The 27390-nt window shown below is 39.6% G+C and overlaps 1 protein-coding gene across 1 annotated transcript in view; it reads right to left on the reverse strand.

Annotated features, from left to right (window-relative positions):
* Window positions 1–1711: 1711 nt before the first annotated feature.
* The window catches only part of ABCB11 (ATP binding cassette subfamily B member 11), an 80590-nt gene continuing 54911 nt past the window's right edge, over window positions 1712–27390 (reverse strand). The window contains exons 18-26 of the mRNA XM_070360738.1: window positions 21673–21777; window positions 21424–21585; window positions 18028–18231; window positions 16055–16296; window positions 12178–12334; window positions 10874–11071; window positions 6795–7001; window positions 4878–5024; window positions 1712–4042 (exon numbers count right to left, since the gene is read on the reverse strand). Of these exons, the coding sequence (XP_070216839.1) occupies window positions 3842–4042; window positions 4878–5024; window positions 6795–7001; window positions 10874–11071; window positions 12178–12334; window positions 16055–16296; window positions 18028–18231; window positions 21424–21585; window positions 21673–21777 (1623 nt within the window). The 3' untranslated portion in view covers window positions 1712–3841. The remainder of the gene's footprint in view (window positions 4043–4877; window positions 5025–6794; window positions 7002–10873; window positions 11072–12177; window positions 12335–16054; window positions 16297–18027; window positions 18232–21423; window positions 21586–21672; window positions 21778–27390) is intronic.

A 27390-nucleotide genomic window follows, 5' to 3' on the forward strand; every position in this document is an offset into this window, starting at 1 on the left:
TGCTCTGCCATCCACAGTGTATGGCTTCTGTCCAGGTGGCCACAGCATGGTCACTGTGCATCCAGGAAAGAAGAAAGGGGGAAAGCAAATGTGTTTTCTTCAACCCAGGCTTTATTCCAGAAGGGAAAGCCTCCACAGAGACTTGTGCCTGAATTTCATTGACCACAGCAGTCACATGGTCTCCTCTAGCTGCAAGAGTCTGGGAAGGTAAGTATTTTACTTTCCAACCTCTGAAACAAGCATGCAAGGGGAGAGGGTGTAGGATTGGGTGTCAACTTAACTCCCTATGTATATAACAACGAATGCAACTTAGAGCTGCCTTCCTCCTCTGCAACCTATGAAATGGTTTCACAATAACAAAAATTATGAAGGCAACGTGGCTTCTAAATTATGAAATGCTTTGTGAATGTTATTACAGGGTATATTTACATAATCCATTGAATTTTGAACTTCTAAGGAATTTTATGAAAATATTGTTCATCTGTTATGTTGATTCCATACTTGATCTATCAGAAGTATATACTCTCATACCTATGATATAATCTCATAGCCTGATTCATGTTGATGTCTGGCAGAAATCAACAAAATTCCATAAAGCAATTATCCTTCAATTAAAAAATAAATAAATTTTATAAGAAGAAAAGAAAAGAAATACATACTCTCAACCAATAAGATAGCACAACTTTCTTTCTTGTCTATAATCATTCTTAATTATTATATACTCATTTTGGGTCACCTTGAGTGAACAGTTCCCTTTCTATTCCCAGCTGCTCTGTTGTCCTCCCGTTTATCTCTTTGTATCTGAGAGTAGAGGCTATCCTTGTATTATAGGAAGAAAGAAATTGCCGACTCACTGTCTGGCTGTGTATTCTTCTTGCTTTTCCTACTGCACATTCTGTCTTAGTGATGGTTTATGGAGTTTAGTAGCTGCATCCAGACAGCTACATGCCAGTCACGTGTACCCTGATGACTCATTATGAGCCTTAGGATCCCATATAACTCACTAATGAGCACATTATAATGCTGGCCAGTTCTAATTAGATGATAATCATGTGCATTGCTTTATTTACAGTCTATCCATTTAAATTAATTGGGTATTTAACTGAACACAGTGTGAAAGAAATTGGAATTGGATTTCAGTTAATTTCACCTGCCATCTCTTATAGGCAGGTGAGATTGTTCATTTGACTTGGAAAGTTACAGCAATACAAATGGACATAATGCTTATTTTATAATGGTACACACGCATATGTAAATATATCTCAAAACATGTTTGGAAAGAGCAGCCAAATTTGCAATTTTTTATCTTCACTAATATCCTTATTGATCTGATTGCAGAGAGATTCTACATGCATAAGACATATTAATAAATCCAACTCATTAGCTGGAAATATAATGTGTGATCCTGAAACAGACTGATGAGAATATTCTGATATTTTCTTAGGATAGGAAACTTACCTTTAATGCATTAAAAAATATGTGGTGAACTATATCTAATTATGATCCTATGTATTTTCCTCTTTAAGAACATAACATCAAAATATTACTGGATTTACATTTTTAAATGAGTGTACGATTGCCAAAAATTGTATGCATGTCTGCATTATTAAATTCAAAGTGTCTTTTTATTGAAATAATTTCCCAAGAGCACAGGTAGAATAGACCGAGAGTAACTACATGAAAAAGTGTTTCTAGACAAAAAGTTGGAGGTCAACTCTTCTATTTTTTTTCTCAAATAGTAACATTTCTGGTTTATAGGCACCTGCTTCCATACAATTTTGAAAATCTTACACGGCAGAATTTCTTTAGGCGTCTCTCATTCTTGAGAATAGCTTGCTGGGAATAAAATTCCAGAACAGAAATAATTTTCCCCTCAGAATTCTGAAGGCAAATTTTTATGTCTTCTGACTTTCAGTGTCACAGTCAAGAGGTCCTATGTCATTATGCTTCTTTATTACATGTTCCCCTTCTCTCGCAAGCTTTTAGTATCTTCTCCTTTGCCTCAGTTTTCCAAAATTGCATAATGGTGTGCCCAGGTAAGATCTTTATTTATTATATTTGACACTTTGTGAACGCTTTCAAGTTGGAAATTCATATCCTTCAACTATAGGACATATTCTTGGACTATTTAATCATGTTTCCCATCAGTTTTCTCTGAATTTTCTTTCCGGAACTGCTGTTAGCTAATTATTGCATCTCCTGAATTGTTCCTCTAAGTCTTTTTATACTTTTCAGGTCTTTTTGTCCTACCCTCAGAAAAATTTTCCCAACTTTATCTTCCAATCCTTGTATTTTTTTCTTCCATAAAGTTTTATTAACTGGGGTTATGGAAAAAGTTTGAACACAGCAGAACCCATCCTGAAAACATTAGAAATTACAGAAAGACTTGAGATCGTGTCAGTCACAACAGATTAAGCAAGTCTTTCCATCATCTGAGAAACAATAATATAAAATTTTAGAAACCAAATCTTCATGAGTGGTACAGGATACATGACAAAAATGAAGACATTGGCAGTCCCTGACATTGTAAAATAAACTTGCAACTTTATTTACTTCTGTATTTTTGAAGTTGTAATTCAAGTGTTTTCCCAAATCATTTCAAACCCTCTCCAGTCAAGCTCTTCCCTCTCATCAAAAACTTCCAAGTATCTTATTTAAAAAATAATTTAATCATCCATTCTATTCCAGGAAACTGGCATCCTCCCAGCACATAGCTTATGTTCTTCCTCTGAAACAAAAACTTAAAACAAATGGATGTTGGTCTTTTTTCTTTAGTATTACAGGATAAGCACGTGCTTCCTACAAAGCTTAATTCCTTCTCAAAGGCATCTTTATTCTGCAACTTATCACTGCCATTTGTCATAAGTAGAATGCTGCCCTCTACCCTCTCCCTTTCTGACTTCACAACCATCAGTTCTTCTGTTGTAACTAGTTAACCTGCTAAACCACCTGCGTGGTTATTCACCAGGAAACACTAGACCAGAGACAGACATAATATACCTTGATATAATAGCTCAGGCTTACTTTGTAGGCAGAATTTCATTTGTTGTCCATGGGAAGAAAAGACACAAGGTAAAATCCACTATTTTCACTTCATGCTGGGACTTGGGGAAACAAAGGACAGCAACCAATGTGGACAGGGGTGAAGAGGAGTACAAGGCCCAGGATAGAGCCCCCTGCTCCAGCCACACGGCAGAACCTAGTCCAGTAAATGAGGACTTCACCACCCACGTTCTACACCTTGAATCTATAAATCAACATTCCTGACTGGTAAACCCTTTTTAATACCTGTCTTTTTCTGCCCCTTTCAGTCTGAGAGTGTCCTCCTTTCTCTCCTCATCCTTAGAGATGGATGAATCTGCTTTCACATGCAAGAAAACTTTAATCAAAAAACAGCCCGTTTTCAGTCCTTCTGTTCTTCTCCATATGACCTTGGTCCAGCTCAGTAGATATTTGTCAAGTGTCTAGTCTAGACCAGGCTCTGTGTACCTCAAGCGTTCAAAATGCAAGGGATGGTTCTCTGCCCCTGGGGAACTCCAAGTCTTATTTTCTCCACATCACGACGTCTCGCTAATTCCCATGGAGTAACTGGGACTGGTGAAAGCACCGGATGATGGCTGCTTGACATTGAATTCTTACCGCCAATGACCCTGGTTTCTTTCATTTTCTATATACAGACATTTAAAACTAAATTATTGTTGAAGGTAAACTAGCTCAGGTCCAATGTATGTCTGTAAAAGTAAAATATCATTATTTCTGCTTAAAGAAAAAAAAAAAAAAAACAGTCCGTGGCACTCCCTGTAATTGGTGTACCATCTGTGCATGAATCTCACAAGTCAGGTCAGCTGATGGGCGCTCCTGTGGTAACAAGTTTGTAATAGGCCCCTTTCTGAGCCATCAGTTCTTCATGGGTCCCCTTTTCAATCACTATCCCCTGTGACATGACAGCAATGATATCTGAGTTCCGGATGGTGGACAAACGATGGGCAATGACAATGCAGGTTCGACCTTCTCTGGCTTTGTCCAGGGCGACTTGCACTGTCTACAAAGAGAAGATGGAAAGTTGGTGCAAAGACATATGTTTGTTCCGTAGTCCACTACTGTCTGAGTTCTGCTTCATACCACCTGAGTAACATCACTATATTCAGGGCTTGATATGAGAGAGAGGTTTGAAGAAATACTTGCTGAATGCAACGCATCAATGACTTAAATTGCAGTCCACAGGCTGAAAAATTTCACTGAACCTGTAATGAACCAAACTATGAGACCATGAAGTAGTTTTACATTACTCAATGGTCTAGTTTACTATTAATAAAATAAAACCAGGGAAACAATGTAAGATAGCAGTTAGGTGGTCATTCCCTACCATTCTTCATTGAGGACAACTTAGCTGTCTCCAAAATGGAATCCTAATTTTTAAGGAGTTAATTATAAATGGTAAATTTCATAATTGTGTTTTGCCCAATTGCATCTACTTTTATGCAAAATGCATGTCAGAAACCACCTCTTACTTTGTTTTGTATGCTTCCCATCTGCTCTGCCACAGAACTTTAGAACTGTAAAATATGAAATGCCTAACAGATGGCCAGGATTATTTTATTTTACTTAAGATAGCTAATCATTTGCCCTTGAAAAAAAAGTCACCTAACCTAAACAATTTAAAAACAATTCTTATTTTAAAGTTAAATTTTTTTTTTATTCGAAGCAATCCTATTTTAAATCCTTTCTCTAGACTATTGTCTTTTGGTTCCGCAAAGGAGTAGCCATTTCTACGGTTAATGAATCAGAAAATTAACAATACTACCATTTTATAAGGACAAATATTACAGCAAGAGACTCATTCACAATGGTCTAAGGCTTAGAAAATCAATACCTACCTTTTCACTTTCTGTGTCTAAGGCAGAAGTGGCTTCATCTAGTAGCAAGATTTTCGGATCCCGTACGATGGCCCGAGCAATAGCAATGCGTTGTTTCTCTCCTCGAGAGAGTTGAGACCCCTGGGACCCAACATTAGTTTCATATTTCTGGAAAACATATGGTAAATTTGAGAACCAGAAGCATGCTCCTGTGCTTTACGGAGCCCCCATCAATGACTCCTCAGGATTGAAACAATTTGTTGTTTTATGAAATTGTGAATCATTTCTATAAAGGACTTCAAATCCATCTAGGATCTAAAAAAAAAAAATATGGCATTTGTGACCTTTCATGCTGGAAAACAAGGGGACTTTGTATGCTTTTCTCTGTATTTATTTTTTAATCTCTTTCTCCTTAGTATGAGATCCTCCCTGATATAAGATTCCCTGATTTCCAATCTCCTGTCTGGAAGATCTTTCCAAGACAGAATCGTCCTAGAATGTCAGGACCTTTGGGAGATCTTCTCGTCCATTCCCTTGTTGAGGTGGCATTGTTCTGGAATGCAAGCCTTGCTTTGAATTTTACTCTTGCTGTATACTAGCTCTGTGATCATAAACAAATTATTTAAATTTCTGTGAGCTGCAAACTCACCTGAAAATGCAGATATTAATAACCTATTCACATATTTGTCACTTTTATGAAATTATGGAACAGCATCCCTCGCTGAATGCTTGTGTAAAAAAAGTTAAATTCACAGAATATTTCCTGTGTATCAGGTATGGTGCTAACTACTCTAGCCAGATTATTATTTAATGTTCACAGAAATAATTTTCTCCCTATTACCTATTTTTCAGTTTCTTTTTTGAAAATTTTTCAGTTTCCATGTTTTCATTTTTTTTTGTGATCAAACACCAAGAAAGACCATTGGTGGATGGAAAAATTTAGGGTCAATGTTATACTGCATTCAGACTTGGCTCTGGAAAGTAAGACTTACTCCAAACCAAGTGCAACTTACTCTACATGTATAATAGTTGCTGCCAAGAAATGGAATGACAATGACAGTAACAACAGAAGCAGCTTTCTTTGTGTGGCTATTTTGTATACTCTTTCATTCTAAGTTACCTTTTACCTTTTTGTAGATGACTGAGTCTCAGAAAAGAAAAGTAGTTATCCCACAGTTACAGAAGTAACTTTACACTAGAAAGTGACCTCACTTGGATTCAAATCAACGTCTGCTCCAAATCTCAGGATTTTTTTTTTTTTTTCAATTATGCTAAGCTGATACACAGGGCTTTCCTAGTGGTTCAGACTATAAAGAATCTGCCTGCAATGCAGGAGATCTGGGTTCAATCCCTGGGTCAGAAAGATCCCTTGGAGAAGGGAACAGCCACCCACTCCAGTATTCTTGCCCGAAGAATTCCATGAACAGAGCCTGGAAGTCTACAGTCCATGGAGTCGCAAAGAGCTGGACACAAACAAGTGACTAAGCACACACATGCAAGCTGATGCTCAATGTGGTATTACTTTTTTACAACGAGTTCTATAACATACCTTGCATTGGATAATATAATACTGTTCAAAACTAATGATCAGGGACTTTCCTGGCAATTCAGTGGTTAAGACTTCACTTTCCAATAAAGGGATTGTGGGTTCGGTCAAGGTCAAAAAACCAGAACACAAACAACAGAAGCAATATTGTAACAAATTCAATAAAGACTTTAAAAATGGTCCACATCAAAAAAAATTGCATAAAGCCCTAAAGATTATGCTGATGGAGGACATTTATTTTGCTTAAAAGGCTGAGACAATCCCAGGGCACTGGGGAATAAGTTGCATTGCCTTTGACCTTCTCCTTGAGCCACAGTCATAATGACTTTCTGGTCGTTCTACCTGTCTCTGTCCCTATCTCCCATCAGGAATGACTCTGACTGTGTACCTACCTCTGGGAGGGACATGACAAAGTCATGCAGCTGAGCCTGCTTCGCAGCTTCTATAACCTTTTCCATAGGGATTTCTTTGGTGTTGTCTCCATACTTGATGTTGTCCATTATGCTACAGGCAAACAACACTGGTTCCTGGGAAACGATTCCAATGTTTGAGCGGAGGAACTGGATGTTTACATTTTTGCTGTCATGCCCATCTATCATCTGCCAACAGAGGTGACAACCAGGGCACTGAATTTTAGAATTTCAGCAGTGAGGAAAGTTCATATCCTAGAGTTAGTGTTATGCAAGATGCGTGCTTTGCTTAACAGACAACAAGCTCAGGATTCTTGGAAATAAATTATGCTGCCTTTGACCTCTGGAGATGGTGTCTGCCAGAAGCGGTGTCAAAGCTGTGATCAGACATGGTTTTGTTTGTTTGTTTCCCAAACTCTAGCTCTACAGGTGGTATCAAACAAGAAAGGCACTCAAGACATTATCTAGTTTAAAAAACAAAAACTTCCCTTATCATCCTCTCCAAGTACACATAATTGCTCAACTTTGAGACTCCATGGGTTATGAAATGGGGTTTCCTATGTAAAGCTACTGGACAACATAAGAATCAAACCCGTTGATTTCAATGATACTAACCTCTGAATGATTGAAGATAATGAATCCCAATAAGAAAGGTGTATATTTATTCACTTGGTCAACCAACAGACATATACAGAATAACCTGCCACAAAGGCACCATGCTAGGCAGTCTTTGGTATGCTATAGAAAAAAAAATTCTATTTTCTAGGAACTCATGATCTATTTTTATGATTGCATAGCATCATGGACTCAGTGGACATGAACTTGGGCAAACTCCAGGAGATAATGAGGGGAAGGGGGGCCTGGTGAGCTGCAGTTCATGTGGTTGCAAAGAGTAGGACACAACTTAGTGACTGAACAACAACAACACGATTTATTTAGGCAGTTGAGTACAGGAATTCAAATATCTACCATTTGAGCTCTTTCACTTAAAAGACCTAGAACAGTAAAAGGACAGTATGTCTAACATACTACTATAAAGTATTTGGCCCCATGATTTCAGAAAAAGACTATGTTAAATGGTATGGATAGACTATATTTTAGATAATTTTTTGACAGCATAAAACACAAACACTACTAGAAAAAGTATATGGCATTCCTCAACAATTAGCCCTTGCTCCTCTTCCTTCATGCATTTTCCATAGTACTTATACACTGCTGCTGCTGCTGCTAAGTCGCTTCAGTCGTGTCCGACTCTGTGCGACCCCATAGACGGCAGCCCACCAGGCTCCACCGTCCCTAGGATTCTCCAGGCAAGAACACTGGAGTGGGTTGCCATTTCCTTCTCCAATGCATGAAAGTGAAAAGTGAAAGTGAAGTTGTTCAGTCGTGTCCGACTCTTCTCGACCCCACAGACTGCAGCCCACCAGGCTCCTCCGTCCATGGGATTTTCCAGGCAAGAGTACTGGAGTGGGTTGCCATTGCCTTCTCTGACTTATACACTGCAAAGCACTAATACTTAATTAAGTACTGGAACTGTTTGCTAATTGTTGTCTATGTGCGAGTATTGTAAGCTCCCAGAAGACAGAAGACATGCTTCATGCTCCTTAGAATTTCCCACAGGAACTAATCTGGGCACATCACAGGCACCCAATTAAACACTAAAAACATTGAATGCCTGCATTTGTTAGCTTCCTTAAGAGCAAAGAGGATTTTTAAAAATTGCATTAAAGGTGGTATTTTTCTAAATGAAAAATGTCTGTAATAACATTTTACAATGATATAATAAAATACATTGTGTTTATGAAATGCAAGGAAACATATTGATTTTTTCCATAGGCATTGCTTTTTGCCTGTGACCAGAACATTCACTGAGTACATTCAGAGAAATATGCTTAATATGCATGTTAATGTTAAAGAAGTTGAACATGAAGAATTCGAATTCCTGTATGTCATGTAGTTAGTTCACAGTCTACACAGGTGATAGTCATGAAAGATCTGACGTTTGGTTAAACTGGATCCTCTCCTTTGCAGAGATCAGACCCCCCAGTGCCATGTACTTCTAGAGCCATCAATCACCAAATAATTTCAAACAAATAAAATCTCTATACCTAAAATTAATAAGTGATTATAATCTTCAGATAATCAACTCTTACTCCTTATTTTCATAATTTCCTGGATTTTACCACTATCGGTTTGCTTGTTTCCCTGTTTTGCTTTATGCAAAGGAAACTTTAGTTACCTCTTTCAAATTTCCCTCAGCATTTCTCCTCATCATGTTATCTATCCTCAATTGCAATGACAATTATGTTATTCAGGGATATCAGAAAGTCCTTTTTCAAAATATGTGGATTCAATCAGACCCACACCTCTGAATCATTTCTTAGAAAAATGCTTACAGATGCACTCCAACAAAATAAGAGGGGAAACTAAAGAAAGAGGAAAATACATGAATTAGGAAATAATGGACCGAATCCAAAAGCTACTGCAGGAAACTCATAGACTGACAATTGCTTAACAGATATAGGATGCAATTAGTCCAGGCTGTGGCAGAAATAAAGGAAAGAAGCAGGCTCCTCAGAATAAGTATCGATATAGAACATGGGAAGAACCTAAAGATTTTATAAAGGCAGAGAATACAAGAAAAAAAGAAAGTCTTTCAGAAAAGCAAGAAAGGAAACTGTGATGCTAATGTACCTCACTCCTTAACTATGAGATGAACAATATTTCCATAGCCATAATAAAAGTTAATAGATTTTCAACTTTTAGAATCAGCCTAGAGGAAAAGCATGGAAGACAGTAAATAGTATAAACAAAATGCAAGCATTTTATATTCTTGATAAAGTAAAAGTGTAGCTATTAGGGATTGAGAGGCGAAAAAAAAAAAGGGAGGGGGAGGAAAAAGTGAAAATAGAGGTAGAATTGCTAATCTCATCTTAGAAAATGAGGATTCAAGAGATGTTATCTGCAGGTGATGGAAAAGAAACAGAGCTGTATTGATTAAATTTCCAAAAACAGAAGCTTTTAAAAGTAATATAACCATATTGGGAGGAGGTGGGTCAAAGGAGGGGAGAGGAGGAGGGGAATCTAAATTTCCATCTCTTGCGAATAAATCAACAGAGGGTCTAAATTTGTTAAGTAATGAAATAGTAACATGAGCATATTACTTAGGGACACTGAGGTAATTGTTGGGAGATCTAAAAACATCAAGCGATTAAAAATAGTTGCCTTTGAACAGAAAAAGGGGGGTGGGGTAGAAATGGTGGAATAAAAGGTTGATTTTGTTTTGTTTTGCTTTAACAAATATTTCTTATTTTACTTTGTACTCCTCTGCATATATTATTTGGAAAGATAGAAAGGAAAAACAAAAGAGAAATAAATTCTGTGGAAAATAAGCAACAAAGCAAGCCACCAATTTTTCAAATATCTTTACCAAAGATGTAAGGCACATGACTTACATTATTATTTAGACTTTAGCTTCTTGAACCAGGATTGTCTCCGATTTTTCATATTAAATTCCCTTTCTGGGGAGGGAGGAGGGAGGAGGGTTCAGGATGGGGAACACATGTATACCTGTGGCGGATTCATTTTGATATTTGGCAAAACTAATACAATTATGTAAAGTTTAAAAATAAAATCAATCAATGCAAAAAAAAATAATAAAAAAAAGAAAAAAAAGAAAAATTCCCTTTCTTACTCATTTATCATTGTGTTTCTCATCGCCCCCACTTTTTCTGTTCCCACTCATTAGTCTCCTGATTAGTCTGCACTTTCTGCCCCATTTACAGGTAAGTGAATGCTTCTATTAAGTACACTCATCTCCAGCTTTGCAGTTTTCTTTGCCTATCTGGTCAGGAGACCATCTGGAACTGGGAAGAATGAATCTAACATTAGAAATTGTGAGGTAGAATCCGGTCAAGCAGCAAATGACTGGACCTAGAGAATAGAGACCAAGGCAAGCGCTGCAGAATGAGAATGGTAAGGCACAACCTTGAAGACCCCCTTTAAGAAGTTGGAGATCCTCTGCAGAAAGCTGAATTCTCAAAGGCATTTGCATTGCTTACCACCTTCCCTTGGTCAGGATCATAGAAACGTTCCAACAGCTGAATGCTGGTGCTTTTACCACATCCACTGCTCCCAACAAATGCCAGGGTTTTCCCTGGACCAACAGACACTGAAAGACCATTCAGAACTTGTACATCAGGGCGGGAAGGATATGTAAATTTACAGTCAACAAAGTCAATCTGTCCCCGGAAGTTGTCCTGTGGATGGAGAGATTAGAATTATATATTCTCCTACTAGAATCTAGACTGTTGAGAATGCACCTGAGTTTTAAATCCTTGCTTAAGATACCTTCAACACCAAGCTGCCAAAATGTAAAGTATAAAGACAGCAACTTAATGAAACAGCATTCTATTCCCTATTTTAACAGATGTAGAATAAACGGAGGGTGGGGCATTGAGTTTAAAGATATTTGATTCCTGTTATAACCTAAGGGGACTTCTTTTCAGTCATTCTGCATGGAAGAGAAGAAATGATTATATCACAGAAGCCAGTAACTATGCAAACTCCTACAGTTCTGTTCCCCCAAAGATTTAAAATAATAACTTTACACTTGAAATGACCTCCACAGAAAGTTACTTGAACCCTGAATTGCAAAGGTGAAAACCTTCAGTTGTACTATCTGACATGTGAACTCTAGAAATGGATAGACATTTAATAAACCACACAGAGACTTGCCTTTTACTGAGCTGGAGGAGAAATGGGGCATTTGACCAATTTCAAGATTTCTGAATTTAGTTAACTTTACTGGAGTTTAGGTTGTTTTCCTCTCTTGAACATACTGGGATATTAAAAATCAAGCAAGGAAGATTTAAAAAGACACCTGTAGGGACTATCAATTAGAAAAAGTGATATTTCATTGAGATCAAATTGATTTTCTGAGAGTCCACATGAAGGCATGTGGAACTAAGATAAACATGAAATAAGTCAGTATTACTGGACAGGAGAAACTGGTTTTTCTACATTCCATAGCAGAACATCAGTAAAATCACGGTGATTGAGCAAGTCTCAAAGACTTATAGCTTCATTCATTCTGGAACTAAGTGTGTTTTATAGTAACTGTGTATTATAAAACAAGTATTCACTGAATAGAATTGCCTTATTCAAATGCCAGCTCCATGAATAATTTTAATGCTAATGTACATCATTCTTTTACATTGGTAAATCTACTATCTGCTCATTCTGAGTGCCTATGAATGCACCCATATACTGCAGAATTTCAAAACTAACTGGTCTTAAATAACCAGCCCCAATGGCTGTCCAGCAGACACACCCTGCACTCCTTACCCCCACCTCCAATACCTACCCATCTTTCACCTGCACTGCTGTACACATTGATTGCGGGTCGTCGGTCCAGCAGTTGGAAAAAGCGTGCAGCTGAGATTTTGGCTTTGGCATAACTTGGTGTGTAAGAGGAGGCTCTCCCAAGAGCTGTCGCACTCAGTACAACTGAAGAGATCACCCTGCAATCAGACAGACACCCAGCTAGAAAGGGGGCAGTGTGGTTGGTGTGGTGGCCTAAGAGGCCAGAGTTTGGGGGGTCTAGCTTTGGCAATGGCACCCCACTCCAGTACTCCTGCCTGGAAAATCCCATGGACAGAGGGCCTGGTGGGCTGTAGTCCATGGGGTCGCTAAGAGTCGGACAGGACTGAGCCACTTCACTTTCACTTTTCACTTTCATGCATTGGAGAGGGAAATGGCAACCCACTCCAGTGTTCTTGCCTGGAGAATCCCAAGGACAGGGGAGCCTCGTGGGCTGCCATCTATGGGGTTGCACAGAGTCAGACATGACTGAAGCAACTTAGCAGCAGCAGCCTCAGCCTTGGAAAGGACCGAACAGCCTTGAACAGGTCTCTTTAGACTTATCTGGGAATGGGAAGATGGGGAGATGAATGGTGTTTAAGTTGTGTTCTAACAAGAAAGCGTGAGGGGAGGATTGCACAAGGGGCTTCAAATCTCCAAACCCAGCTTCAAGTAGAGCGGCCTTTAAAAAAAAGTTGTTTGAGAAAAAGACTTCTTGGGGGAAAAAAGAGAGTAGTTGAAAGATCACCAGATTGCCTTGGACTTTTTTACTGGGGGTGGTGAAAAAGTTCATTGGAACATTTTCAAAGTTGTTATGGAAAAACCCAAATGAACCTTTTGGTCAGTCCAATCCAATGTTAACATTCTATGAATCTATACATCAGTGTGTGAAAGACAATGATTGGTGATATAAGCATCAATTCTGTACCAAGCAGGCATGTAATTCATGCTTCAGAGAAGCATGAGGAAGACGTGATTGCCTGAATCCTTCTACTCGTCCCAGCTTATGCACATTGTGTGTGCTTGTGCTCAGCTGCTTAGTCGCTCAGTTGCATCCGACTCTTTGTATGTTTTACTGCTCAGTTTATAAGCAGAAACAGTTTTAGGGCAGACCTGCAAACCCAAACATCTCCAGGATCCCAGTCCAAAGCTTAAAGCAATGACAAGCACCTGGAATAAAACAGGAAGTGATAGGAGGTCATCTTTCAGTTTTTAAAGAGAAGCCAGAAATTGAGAGTTTTCTATAGTCTCTGATTTTTACATGTTGGCAAATAATTCTTCAAAAATCTTATCTAAACTAAATAAGTCAACAGTTTGTGATTTCCAATTTGGGGTTAGTAGCTCTAAATGTCAGAAAAGGCAATGGCACCCCACTCCAGTACTCGTGCCTGGAAAATCCCACGGACGGAGGAGCCTGGAAGGCTGCAGTCTATGGGGTCGCTGAGGGTTGGACACGACTGAGCGACTTCACTTTCACTTTTCACTTTCATGCATTGGAGAAGGAAATGGCAACCCACTCCAGTGTTCTTGCCTGGAGAATCCCAGGGATGGGGGAGCCTGGTAGGCTGCCGTCTATGGGGTCGCACAGAGTCAGACACGACTGAAGCGACTTAGCAGCAGCAGCAGCAGCTCTAAATATGCAAAAATTTAGAAAAGAGAACTTTCTGGTGGGTGGAGGGTGTAGTGGGGCAGGAGAAAAATTTTCTTTTATTTCTAGGAGAAGATACAAGGCAGGAAGACAGAACTGGTTCATGACTTGAGAACAGACTTTTAATAGGGCTGATTTTCCTAATGTCCTCCAGGGTTTTCTCAGACCATCTCCCCCCTCATCCTTCCAAGGTCCCCCACCCCATCACACCACACTCATATACATGTACACCCAGTTCCTTTGTACCCTGACACCCTCAGGCTCTGGAAATGTGAGAAACTGGACTCAAAGCTAATCTTAGAAGAGCAGACTCCAGCTATAAGAAAGGAACATGATTCCCCTGACTGGGTCTTTGCTATCTCCACCTAGGAAGAGTCAGCTGGAGACTTCCCTTCTTAGCGAGAAGTAGAGTTCAAATAAAGTAGATCTATGAACCATCTTATTTTAGGCTTCTAGGTTTTCTCAGCATTAACCAGTATGGTAGACTGTGAAAATGCTTAATTAATCTTATTACTCTATACACATCCCTTTGCAATACGACTTTTTACTCCTCTGATATTGGGACTTCTAGTAAGAAATATATATTTGGTTTTCTGTCATTTTCTGGCTTGGAGCTTCTGAACCTGTGGAATTCTCCAAATTTTGAGAGGATCAATGTGTCTTTTGTTATGTTAAGAAACCGGCTTTTCTAAAAACTCTGGATAACCTAAGGATGGGCTTCCCAGGTGGCACAGGGGAAAAGAATCCACCTGCCAATGCAGGAGATGCAAAAGATGTGGGCAAGAGATTCAGGTTTGATCCCAGGGTCGGGAAAATCCCCTGGAGTAGGAAATGGCAATACATTCCAGTATTCTTCCAGGAAAATTCCATGGACAGAGGCATGTGACAGGATACAGCCCATGGGGTCCCAAAGAGTCAGACACGACTGAGCGACCTAAGGATGGGGGCACGTCACACACACGTGTTGCACAGCACACACACTCAACTTAAGGATGGGGCCCAGTTGCCAGGAGAGTCAACCGTGTGATTAAGATGGAACTTCAGTCCCTTCTCAGACCTCAGGGAAGGGAAGAGGCTGGATATTGACTTTGATTGATGGTCAATGATTTAATTAATCAGGTCTAACAAGATGAAGCCTCCATAAAAACCCCAAAGACAGAGTTCATAGAGCCTCTGGTTTGGAGAAGATGTGGAGATTTGGGGAGAGTGGCATTCCTGGAGAGAGTATGAAAGCGCCAAGCCCTTCCCACACAGCACACCCACTGGGTCTCTTCCAGCTGGCTGTTTCTGAGCTCTGCTGTGTGTGCTCAGTCATGTCGGACTCTTTGTGGCCCTGTGAACTGTAGCCTGCCAGGCTCCTCTGTCCATGGAATTTTCCAGGCAAAAGTACTGGAGTTGCGTGCCAATTCCTACTCCAGGGGATCTTCCCACCTGGGTATTGAACCCACATCTCTTGCATCTTCCTGCATTGGCAGGCAGATTCTTTATAACTACGCCACCTGGGAGGCCCAGTGAACTGGTAATCTAGGAAGTAAAATGTTCCTCTGAGTTCTGTGAAACACTCTAGCACATAAATCAAAGCTGAAGAGGATGTCATGGGAACCTTGGGTCTCTAGCTGGTTGGTGAGAAGCACAGGTGATGACCTAGACTCGCCTTCGTAGGGAGGATTGAGGGAGAGGCGGTCCTGTAGGACCGAGTCCTTAACCTGTGAGAGGATCCAGTGCTCCCTCCAGGTAAACAGTGTCAGTATGAACTGAACTGTGGGACATCCACCCAGTGTCAGTGCTGTGTGACAGCAGTGTGGGCAGGAAGGAGAAACATTTATCAGACCCTCTCATCAAAAGATGGGTTACATTCCTCTTTCCTTTGAATCTGGGCTTTGTCATATAGAACACTCTTTGGCTAAAGAGATATTAGAAAATGTAATGCATGCAGAGACGTGGCAAGCACGTGCACATTGGGGCTGGCAATCCTCTGTCTTCCAAGAGCACAAAGCGAAGAAAATAGGCTGCTAGCAGCCCACATGGACACAAGGCCACTCAGAAGCCTAACTGAATCAGTCCAGAACTGTCTACCACCCTGAAAACCCACAGAATCTTTAAGAAATAATAAATCTCAGCTGTTTAAGACACCAAGTTTGGGATGGTTTAAATGGCAGCCACTAACAAATCAGATCAGACTATTCCTCCCTTGAATGTTGATCTTTTATGATTTTAGCCAGATATTCCTCACCTGAACACATAGCTGAAATGGAGCCCTTCATTGGGAATTAAGTAACCTCCATATCTGTAGGAAGCAGAATTAGCAACAAACACGATGCACTGGGAAAAACCAAAGCAGAGTCCGTAAATATTCGCTTTTCGGAGGGCTGTCTTGTATGGCTTCTCCAGTTCTGCCTCAAATGCTTCTATAAACTGCCTCTCCTTTCCAATCCCAGCCACAGTACGGATATTACTGAGGGCTTCATTTGTAATCTGAAGAAGGAAAAAGAGCTTTAGAAATAAAAGAGCAGAGGTAACTACTTTCATGACATCTTCACTGGTTACATGGATTAGATCCAGTGAAAATGGCAGAAGGCGATACACATCACATCTTCTGGGAACAAAAAGAAGTTGCTGGAAATCAACTTGACTAGACCCTGAGACATCCTATCAGTTCAAGTTCTACTCACTATTAACAAGGGTCTGTCTAGTTAAGGCTATGGCTTTTCCAGTAGTCATGTACGGATGTGAGAGTTGGATTATAAAGAAAGCTGAGCGTCGAAGAATTGATGCTTTTGAACTGTGCTTTTGGAGAAGACTCTTGAGAGTCCCTTGGACTGCAAGGAGATCCAACCAGTCCATCCTAAAGCAGATCAGTCTTGGGTGTTCATTGGAAGGACTGATGTTGAAGCTGAAACTCCAATACTTTGGCCACCTGATGCGAAGTGCTGACTCATCTGAAAAGACCCTGACACTGGGAAAGATTGAGGGCAGGAGGAGAAGGGGACGACAGACGATGAGATAGTTGGATGGCATCACCGACTCAATGGACATGGGTTTGGGTGGACTCCGGGAGTTGGTGATGGACAGGGAGGCTTGGCGTCCTATGGTTCATGGGGTTGCAAAGAGTCGGACACGACAGAGTGACTGAACTGAACTGAACTGAACATGGCTTCATTGCCTCTAATTGTTGAGGAAGAGAGGAGAGGGAGAAAAATGGTACAGAAGGCTCTCTTTATGAATTCATTTGAAATGTCCAAAATGGTTTCTTTAGATGTGTCTGAAACAGAAGATTGTTTCCATAATATAAATTTAAAATATTAGATTCTATTTCTTAAAAATTATTCTGACAACATATTACGTAAGAAAAATTAAGTATAAAGCTTAGTTTTTAGTCTATACTATGAATTTGTATTTGTTTCAATCCCTACTCTAGGGTAAATAATTACTATTTCTGAATTAGGGTCCTATCCTAAAAAAGGTAGGCAAGTGGGTTATTTTCTACCATTGGCATACAAAATTCTTCTGGCTTCTGCCTACTTGGGCTATGTTAACTTTTCCTCTTCAAAGAGACAAACCTTAGTTGATAGTAAATTTATTAAAAGGGGAGGGTGTATATATGTGTGTGTGGATGATTTCTTGTCCCTGATAAATGTCTATGCCATCATCTCTTCACTTATCTCTGATAACCAGATTTAATTAGAACAGTCTTAAAAGTGCATAGCTGCAGCCTAAGTGTATTCAGGATCTAAGCTCTATGTATTTCATGGTTCTCTTTGGGAAAGATACTTGCCACAAGTCTAGCAGACACTGAAGTGTGAAAGTTAAAAGTGTGTGCCAAAAAGATGGTAATTCCTTTCTATGTTGGTAGTATGACCAGGAGAAACCATTAAGCTTAAAAAAAAAAAGAAGAAGAAGAAGAACAGACAATAAAGGTAACTATCCACTCCTGCAAAGGAGGATACTATGCCAAATTGGGATGTGGGAAAAGCTAACTGTCTGGGAGTAAACTGAACATGTAACCTCTGTGTTTGCCCCACTATTTCTCCACATCTGCTCAATCTCATAGCATCAGAGGCATATATGAAAAAGGCTAATGGGAAGTTTCTAATCATGAGTGATTGCAGGCTAACAGCTTCCTTAGGCCTATTTGCGCTACTCCTTCTTAACAGTTTGACAGCCACTCAGCCATAAGCAGCCTGAACAGTGATTGTGGGAGATTACCTGTCCCGCTACTTCCAGAGACTCCTTGTCATGAGTGGCAAATCCCATCAACATTCTGGTCTGTATGGCTCCCGATAAAGCCAAGAAAGGGAAGAAGCACACTATAACCAGGCTTAGCTTCCAGCTAAACAAGAAGGCAATGATCATAGCCACAGCGATGTTAGTGAAGGCATTGACCATCATCCCGATCTGAGAGCCAGTAGCCTGCAAACCAAAAGCAATCAAACAATCTCAGATATGCAGTGTCTGATTAAACATTATGAGAAGGTTGTTTTCTAACAAAAAGATTGTTTAAATTATTATGATAAAATTGTAATATATAATATATATAAAACATAATGTTTATCATTTTAGCCATTCCTAAAAGTATAAACCAGTGGTATTAAATACCTTCACAATGTCATGTAACCATCACCATATCTATTCCCAAAGTTTTTTCATCATCCCTAACAAAAACTCTATACCCAATCAATATTAACACCCCTTCCTCCCTCTCTCCAGCTCCTGTTAATCTCTATTCTATTTTCTGTCTCTGTGACTTTGTCAGTTCTAGGCACCACATACAAGTGAAACCATACAACATTTATCCCTCTATGTCTAGCTGACTTTACAAAGCATAATATTTTCAAGGTTCATCCATGTTAGAGCAGGTATCAGAACTTTATTTATTTTAAAGCTGAACAATATTCCTTAGTGAGTATATACCATATTTTGTTTATTCATTGCTGTTGATAAACACTTGAGTAGCTTTCAGCTTTGACCATAATGAATAATGGTGACATGAGCATGGGTGTACAAGGATTTGTTTGTGTCCCTGCTTTCAATTCTTTCAGGTATATATACTTAGGAATGAAATCACTGATCATAGAGTAGTAGTTCTATGTTTAAAAAAGGGAGAATCTTCTACATAATGAGACCCCCGTAGAGCATTTGAACACTGGATTAATAAAAGTATTACATCTTATTCACAGCTTCTTGGGAGCTCATCTATTGACTAATCTCATTTCATGGGTATCAGAGCTAGAGCAGTCAGTGAGAGATTAATTCTAGTGATAATGAATAACCTATAAAACTCCTTGAAGATGGAAGGTTGTAAAAATAGTAGAAATGAGCTTATGGCTTATTTATTTAGTCTAAGGTCAAGAATAAGGTGAACTAGATACTAGAAAAGTCAGATGATAAGAGTAAAATTGGTATAAACTCTTTAAGCAGCAAGATAATGCATATTAAAACCTTTCAAAATGATTATACATTTTGATCCAATGATTATATTTTAAGAACTAAAAAAATAATCAAGAATATGCCAAGCCTGATGTAAAATGATATACATTACTTACAAGGAGGAGACCTAAATGGGAAATTCTTTAAGAAATTGTGATATATAAAAATAATGAATTATGTAGTTATTAAAAATTTATCATAGAAGAATATATAAGGGCAAAAATATGCTCACATCAGGTTGCTTGACAGAAAAAAAGAAAGATTACAAAATAATATGCAGAGTGTAACCCAAAGACTGTGAGAAACACATTTCCACAGAAAAAACCTATGTAAACACGTGTTAGTCACTCAGTCATGTCCAACTGTTTGCAATCCCATGGCCTGTAGCCTGTCAGTCTCCTCTGTCCGTGGAATTTTCCAAAGCAAGGATACTGCAGTGGGTAGCCATTCCCTTCTCCAGGGAATCTTTCTGACCCAGGAATCAAACCTGGGTCTCCTGCATTCCAGGCAGATTCTTTATCGTCTGAGCCACTAGGGAAGCCCCAGAGAAAAAGCCTAGAATGATCAACATGAAAAAATTTACAGGGACTTTCCTCTCAGTAAAAGGATTCTATGCTCCTTTGAAAATCTCCATGTCATTGTCCATATTGTTGGTTGAACTGGTAGGAGTTGAGATATACATACAGTAAGGCATCGGCAATCCAGCAAGTTTTTTCTTCCAGGAAGAGCCTCACAGACAATCCATGACTTTTTCCCTCTTTGCCTTTTTATAATGGAAAGCGAGTAGAGGTGTTGGGAGGCAAGCTCTCATCACTTTAATCCAAATGCTTGATTTTATAAAGGTGTAGACTCACCTTTACATGTGGGTAAGTCTCCTGAACAAGGCAACAGGTTCTGGGGTTAAGAAACCACAGCTTAGTCTCCATTATTCAGATACACAGGCTTTGGAATGTGTCAAGATTATAGATAGCGATCATTTCCATCTTTCCCTTGATTTCCTGGGCTGCTCAGAACAACTTCTCTTTTCCTAAAACTAATTTATAACCCTGAGCACGTGTGGAAGAGGCTTTTATCCATACGCCCTCTTGGGGGCGCTATTAGGTCCCATGGAATCGGAGCCTCTGGGCCTAAAAATAATCTGAGAAAGGAGACCTGGAAAAGTTCTCAATTACTAAACTTGCAGGAAATCCGAAACCCTGACAGATTTTGATTCATGCTGTAACACTGATTCTCGGCACTGCCGAGGAGATGGTTTGTTCTCACTGCTGTTTGTCAGCTTTGGAAACGAGAGAAAATGTGGCTCTGGGGTACCCTAGTCCCACGAGTTCCCATTTCATAGGAAATACCTACCTAATTCTAAAAGAACCTCTTGATGAAAGTGAAAGAGGAGGGGAAAAGCTGGCTTAAAACTCAACATTCAAAAAACTAAAATCATGGCATCCAGTCCCATCACTTCTTGGCAAATAGATAGGGAAATGTTGGAAACAGTGACAGACTTTATTTTCTTGGGCTCCAAAATCACTGTAGATGGTGACTACAGCCATGAAATTAAAAGATGCTTGCTCCTTGGAAGAAAAGCTATGACAAATCTTGACAGTGTATTAAAAAAACAGAGACATTACTTTGCCAGCAAAGGTTCGTATAGTCAAAGCTATGGTTTTTCCAGTAGTCATATATGGATGTGAGAGTTGGACTATATAGAAGGCTGAGCACTGAAGAATTGATGCTTTTGAGCTGTGGTGTTGGAGAAGACTCTTCAGAGTCCCTTGGACTGCAAGGAGATCAAACCAGTCAATCCTAAGGGGAATCAGTCCTGAATATTCACTGGAAGGACTGATGCTAAAGCTGAAACTCCAGTGCTTCGGCCATCTGATGCAAACAGCTGACTCATTTGAAAAGACCCTGATGCTGGGAAAGATTGAAGGTGGGAGGAGAAGGGGACCACAGAGGACGAGTTGGTTGAATGGCATTACCAACTCAATAGACATGAGTTTGAGCAAGCTCTGGGAGATGGTGAAGGAAAGGGAAGCCTGGTGTGCTGCTGTCCATGGGGTCACAGAGTTCAGACATGACTGAGTGACTGAACAGCAACAACAACGTATGTAATTATCAGAATACGCAAAGGAAAGAAAGTCTACTCCAGTTGCTACATCCCTGGTTTCCCCCATGGCTTACCCCTTGAACTTGGGAAGCATCTGTAGCAAGCCTTGTTGTCAGGGCTCCGGGGCTATTTCTGAGGTCATCGAACCAGCCGATGTCTTGCCCTAACATTGCTCTGAAACCCAATTTACGTAGCCTTTTTGTCAGAAGTTCCCCGGATTTGGCAAAAGCGTATCCCTAAAACATAAAGGAATGTTTAGTGATATTTTAACTTGAAATGGCAGAAAATAGCTAAATTGCTTACTGAAAAACAAAATTCCTTACCTGCAAAAACTGAGTGCAAAGAGAGAGACAGCCTATTGCTACAAAGAGCAGGCACACACCATGGATCTGTGATCTTTGTTCTTCTTTATCAGGAATCGAAAAAGTCTTTGCAAGACAGTAAGCAAGGAGGTCACTTTATTATTACAAACAACAGCAAAAGAAATAAATTCAAATATGTTTAAAAGAAATTTCTCTTAGGCATTGGGTTAAAAACAACTTCACTATAAACATACTAGTATTAAACCAAAGTTAACTATGAATATGTGTACTTTATCTGTGGAGAAGGAAGGCTGGTGAATGCAAACCAATAGTTGTGATTTAAAGAATTTTTACCTTGCTTCTTTGCCTGCTGTAGGCAATTTTATTGACTTTTCTTTGATACAGATGAAAAATATGATGAATGCTTCAAATTCTTTACATAATAAGGTAAGGGAAAAGAAAAGAAGAAAGGAAAGAAGTGGGGAAGTTACTTGAGAATCTAAGAATATTATTCTCACCTAGTATTAGTTTTATAGTATTTATATATATACAAATAATAGCATCATTAAAAAAGCAATTGGCATACACCACACCAAAGCAACTAGCTATCAAGGCATTGACTGGGATTGACCTAGGACAGAAAAGCTTTCATACATCAGAGGCTGAAATTGCTGCCTCTAAATCATCCGAAGTTGAAAACATCCCCCTCAAAAAAAACTATGGAAATTATGAGTGGGTTTTTTCCAGTCTATAATAAGTGGCAAACTATATTCATAAGTATATTCTGAACTTAGAGGCACATGTTCAAGTAACTGACAACAGCCCAAGCTGTTGCAATAAGAAAATGTGAAGAACAGCTGCATACTCTTAATAACATCGCCTTACAGTAGGTTTTAGGTACAACAAAACCTTCCTAATTCAGACTATGTGAGGGAGCTATGAGAGTTCAGAAAGACTATTCATTAGAGAACTGCACAATAAATCTTTATTGATTGCTCTGCATTAATTTGAACAACTAGAACAATGCCAGCAAGCAGTTGCTCAAAGGAAACCATTTATTCAATAAATATTGGAGTGACTGCTGTATGCCAAATAAATCTCCTGAAAGCAATGTTTACTTCTCCATTAACAAGCCCTTTTTTGTAAAGCAGAAGTAACCCATTGAAATCATCACAAATTTCAATTTGGGAGGAGGTGTTCTAAATTAATGAGATGTATTGTTTCTAGGACAGAGTTTCTGGGGCCTTTATAGCTCTTAGTAATAAAAGATACATTTATTCTTAATGAATGAAGTGGGTTCAGAAGATGCCACAGTCATTCATCCCAGCATGGAATAACTCTTGTAAGTTTATTTTACAGTTTATAAATAAAAGAACTTATATTTCAGTTTGGTTTTAGAAAACACTATACAAATCCCCCCAAACCCCAAACTGTGATGCCATAATTCTCATTCCTCCCTATGGTTCTCTATTATAATCATGGACTATAGCACAACAGATTAACCAGTTTAACTTTTATTTTACAGATGGGAAACTAAAGCCCACAAGCTCAAGTCCTCTGTCCAGGTTTGTTTAGCTGATGGTTATTGCTCTGTTCTGTTCTGTTCTGTTGCTCAGTCGTGTTTGACTCTTTGCAACCGCATGGACTGCAGCATGCCAGGCTTCCCTGTACATCACCAACTCCCGGAGCTCGTTCAAACTCATGTCAATTGAGTTGGTGATGCCATCCAACCATCTCATCCTCTGTCGTCCCCTTCTCCTCCCACCTTCAATCTTTCCCAGCATCAGGGTCTTTTCAAATGAGTCAGCTGTTTGCATCAGGTGGCCAAAGTATTGGAATTTTAGCTTCGGCATCAGTCCTTCCAATGAATATTTAGGACTGATCTCCTTTAGGATGGACTGGCTGGATCTCCTTGCAGTCCAAGAGACCCTCAAGAGTCTTCTCCAGCATCATAGTTCAAAAGCATCAATTCTTCAGCGCTCAGGCTTCTTTATAGTCCAACTCTCACATCCATACATGACCACTGGAAAAACCATAGCTTTGACTAGATGAACCTTTGTTGGCAAAGTAATGTCTCTGCTTTTTAATATGCTATCTAGGTTGGTCATAACTTTACTTCCAAGGAACAAGTGTTTTTTAATTTCATGGCTGCAGTCACCATCTGTAGTGATTTTGGAGCCTCCAAAAATAGTTTCTCACTGTTTCCATTGTTTCCCCATCTGTTTGCCATGAAGTGATGGGACCAGATGCCATGCTTTTAGATTTTTGAATGTTGAGTTTTAAGCCAGCTTTTCACTCTCCTCTTTCACTTTCATCAAGAGGCTCTTTAGTTCTTCTTCGCTTTTGCCATAAGGGTGGTGTCATCTGCATATCCGAGGTTATTGATACTTCTTGCAATCTTGATTTCAGCTTGTGCTTCTTCCAGTCCAGCATTTCACATGATGTACTCTGCACGTTAAGTTAAGTAAGCAGGGTGACAACACACAGCCTTGACGTACTCCTTTCCCAATTTGGAACCAGTCCGTTGTTCCATATCTGGTTCTAACTGTTGCTTCCTGACCTGCATACAGATTTCTCAGGAGGCAGGTCAGGTGGTCTGGTATTCCCATTTCTTGAAGAATTTCCCACAATTTGTTGTGATCCACACAGTCAAAGGCTTTGGCATAGTCAACAAAGCAGAAATAGATGTTTTTCTGGAACTCTCTTGCTTTTCCAATGATCCAACAGATGTTGGCAATTTGATGTCTGGTTTCTCTACCTTTTCTAAATCCAGCTTGACCATCTGGAAGTTCACGGTCCACATACTGTTGTAGCCTGGCTTGGAGAATTTTGAGCATTACTTTGCTAGCGTGTGAGATGAGTGCCATTATGTGATAGTTTGAACATTCTTTGGCATTGCCTTTCTTTGGTATTGGAATGAAAACTGACCTTTTCCAGTCCGGTTGCCACTGAGTTTTCCAAATTTGCTGGCATATTGAGCACAGCACTTTCACAGCATCATCTTTTATGATTTGAAATAGCTCAACTAGAATTTCATCACCTCCACTAGCTTTGTTCGTAGTGATGATTCCTAAGACCCACTTGACTTCGAATTCTAGTACGTCTGACTCTTGGTGAGTAATCACACCATCGTGGTTATCTTGGTCATGAAGCTCTTTTTTGTATAGCTCTTCTGTGTATTCTTGCCATCTCTACTTAATCTCTTCTGCTTTTGTTAGGTCCATACCATTTCTGTCCTTTATTTTGCCCATCTTTACATGAAATAGTCCCTTGGTATCTCTAATTTTCTTGAAGAGATCTCTAGTCTTTTCCAAACTACTGTTTTCCTCTATTTCTTTGCATTGATCACTGAGGAAGACTTTCTTTTCTCTCCTTACTATTCTTTGGAACTCTGCATTCAGATGGGTATATCTTTCTTTTTCTCCTTTGCTTTTCACTTCTCTTCTTTTCTCAGCTATTTGTAAGGTCTCCTCAGATAACCATTTTGTCTTTTTGCATTTCCTTATCTTGGGGATAGTCTTGATCACCACCTCCTATACAATGTTACGAACGTCCATCCATAATTCTTCAAGGCACTCTGAAGGAAATGCCTGTTTTCCAGATTCCAGTGCAATGGTTTTTTTTTTTTTTTTCTGGGCACAACTCTGTTGGTTCTGGGTAATATCCATCTTCTCAGTATTAAAAAAAAAAAAGAATATTTGGCTAACACTAAATTCAAGATTGGGCATCATCTATCTGTAATATTTACCCCTAAACTCTACTGGATGAGTCCTTTGTACATTCTTACTGAAATGCACCCCAAAGGGCTGCCCATCCATAGGTTTCTCTGTTTTTAGAGCAGCTATAGTTTGCGCACACATCTATACCATCTTGTAAAGGTGAGTTTAGGGAGAAAATGAAATTTCATTAGATTCTTGCTATTTACTAGATACAAATGTATTACTTAATCTACTTTAATTTAAATGAGGATTTCCTTAAAATTGGGATTCTTAAAACAACCCAGTAAGGTAGATTTTCTTGTCCCATATTACAGATAAAAAAACTAAGACTCATCAAGAAGAAGCCACTTGCCTAAACACACACAAACAGTGCAGAGCAGAGAAGGCAGCAAATCCAAGGCTGGCTGATTCCAACATTCATGCTTTTCCGCAGCATGGGTGTGTGCTGCGTGCTAAGTCGCTTCAGTCGTGTCTGACCCTTTGTGACCCTATGGAGCCTGCCAGGCTCCTCTGTCCATGGGATTCTCTTGGCAAGAATACTGGAGTGGGTTGCCATGCCCTCCTCCAGGGGTTCTTCCCAACCCAGGGATCAAACCCGCATCTCTTACATCTCCTACATTGGCAGGGAGATTCTTTACCATTAGTGCCATCTGGGAATCCCTTGCATGCTACATCCAAGCTACTGTTCCAAGTCAAACAGAGCCAGTGAAAGTGAACCAGAGAAAGTAAGCCTTACGTGTACATTGAGGCTTCACTAGATTAGCAACCAGGCTCCTAATGCCCACTTTTTTTTTGCTGTGTCCTTGTTACAAACTATGGTCTCAATACCAAATGTGAATATCGTGCCCTTTAGATGTGTCAGAATGACAATAGCACAATTAAAACCAGACTATTATCTGACTCAATTATACCCTATGAGATGAAACCATCATGAACCCACTGATGAATCTGTGATAATTATGCTAAGAGACAAAAACAACCGTGTTTATCAAAGAAGAAAAATAATAAAGCTTTATTCTCTTAGCAAACTTAACCCTGTGGGAACATCAAAGATGAACAGATTTGGGATTTCATCCTGCTACTCTGATCCTTTGGTCCTTAGGTGAAAACCCCAATTGCTTAGGCTAGGATTTTCTGGTTGTGACCAGAAGAGTCACAGAGAATATTCTCACCATCAGTAACCAAGTGGGTGCTGTTGGAGGGCAGGTGTTATAGTTTGAACTCTATTGGTCTTTCTGTATAACTCGTGACTGCTGGGACAATTTTCTGGTCAGGATCTCTGCCAGAGAGACCATAAAAGTCAAAGGAAAATAGAGGGGAAAACTGAAACTTGGGACTCTTACACATCCTTTAGGTTAGGCTTCAGAAAAGCAGGGTATAGGGCTGGTCCCACCACCTTCTGTGACCCTGTGTCACCTTAAACAAGTTCATAAGTTCTCCAAGATTCTAGGTTTTCCTCCTTGTTGATCTCATAGGATTCGTGTATGTGTGTGTGAATTTCAACTGAGAAAATATGTCAACATTTTGAGAAGTGACTTCGCAATGATAAGATTTTATTGGAACTCAGCTCTGCAGTCACTCAAATCTGCCTGGATTTGAATCCCAGATCCATCACTTACTCCTCTAAGTTCTTTAGTTTGCTCCTTTGTCAAATAGGAACAATAAGAATACCTACCACAGCTGGTTATAGGAAAGTTTAGTGAACTATTATATATAAAGTTCTTGCTGCTGCTAAGTCACTTCAGTTGTGTCCGACTCTGTGCAACCCCATAGACGGCAGCCCACCAGGCTCCTCCGTCCCTGGGATTCTCCAGGCAAGAATTCTGGAGTGGGTTGCCATTTCCTTCTCCAACGCATGAAAGTGAAAAGTGAAAGGGAAGTCACTCAGTCGTGTCTGACCCTTAGCGACCCCATGGACTGCAGCCTTCCAGGCTCCTCCATCCATGGGATTTTCCAGGCAAGAGTACTGGAGTGGGGTGCCATTGCCTTCTCCTATAAAGTTCTTATATAGTGCCTAATT

This window comes from Bos mutus, chromosome 2 (assembly GCF_027580195.1).
Source record: "Bos mutus isolate GX-2022 chromosome 2, NWIPB_WYAK_1.1, whole genome shotgun sequence".
Taxonomy (NCBI): domain Eukaryota; kingdom Metazoa; phylum Chordata; class Mammalia; order Artiodactyla; family Bovidae; genus Bos; species Bos mutus.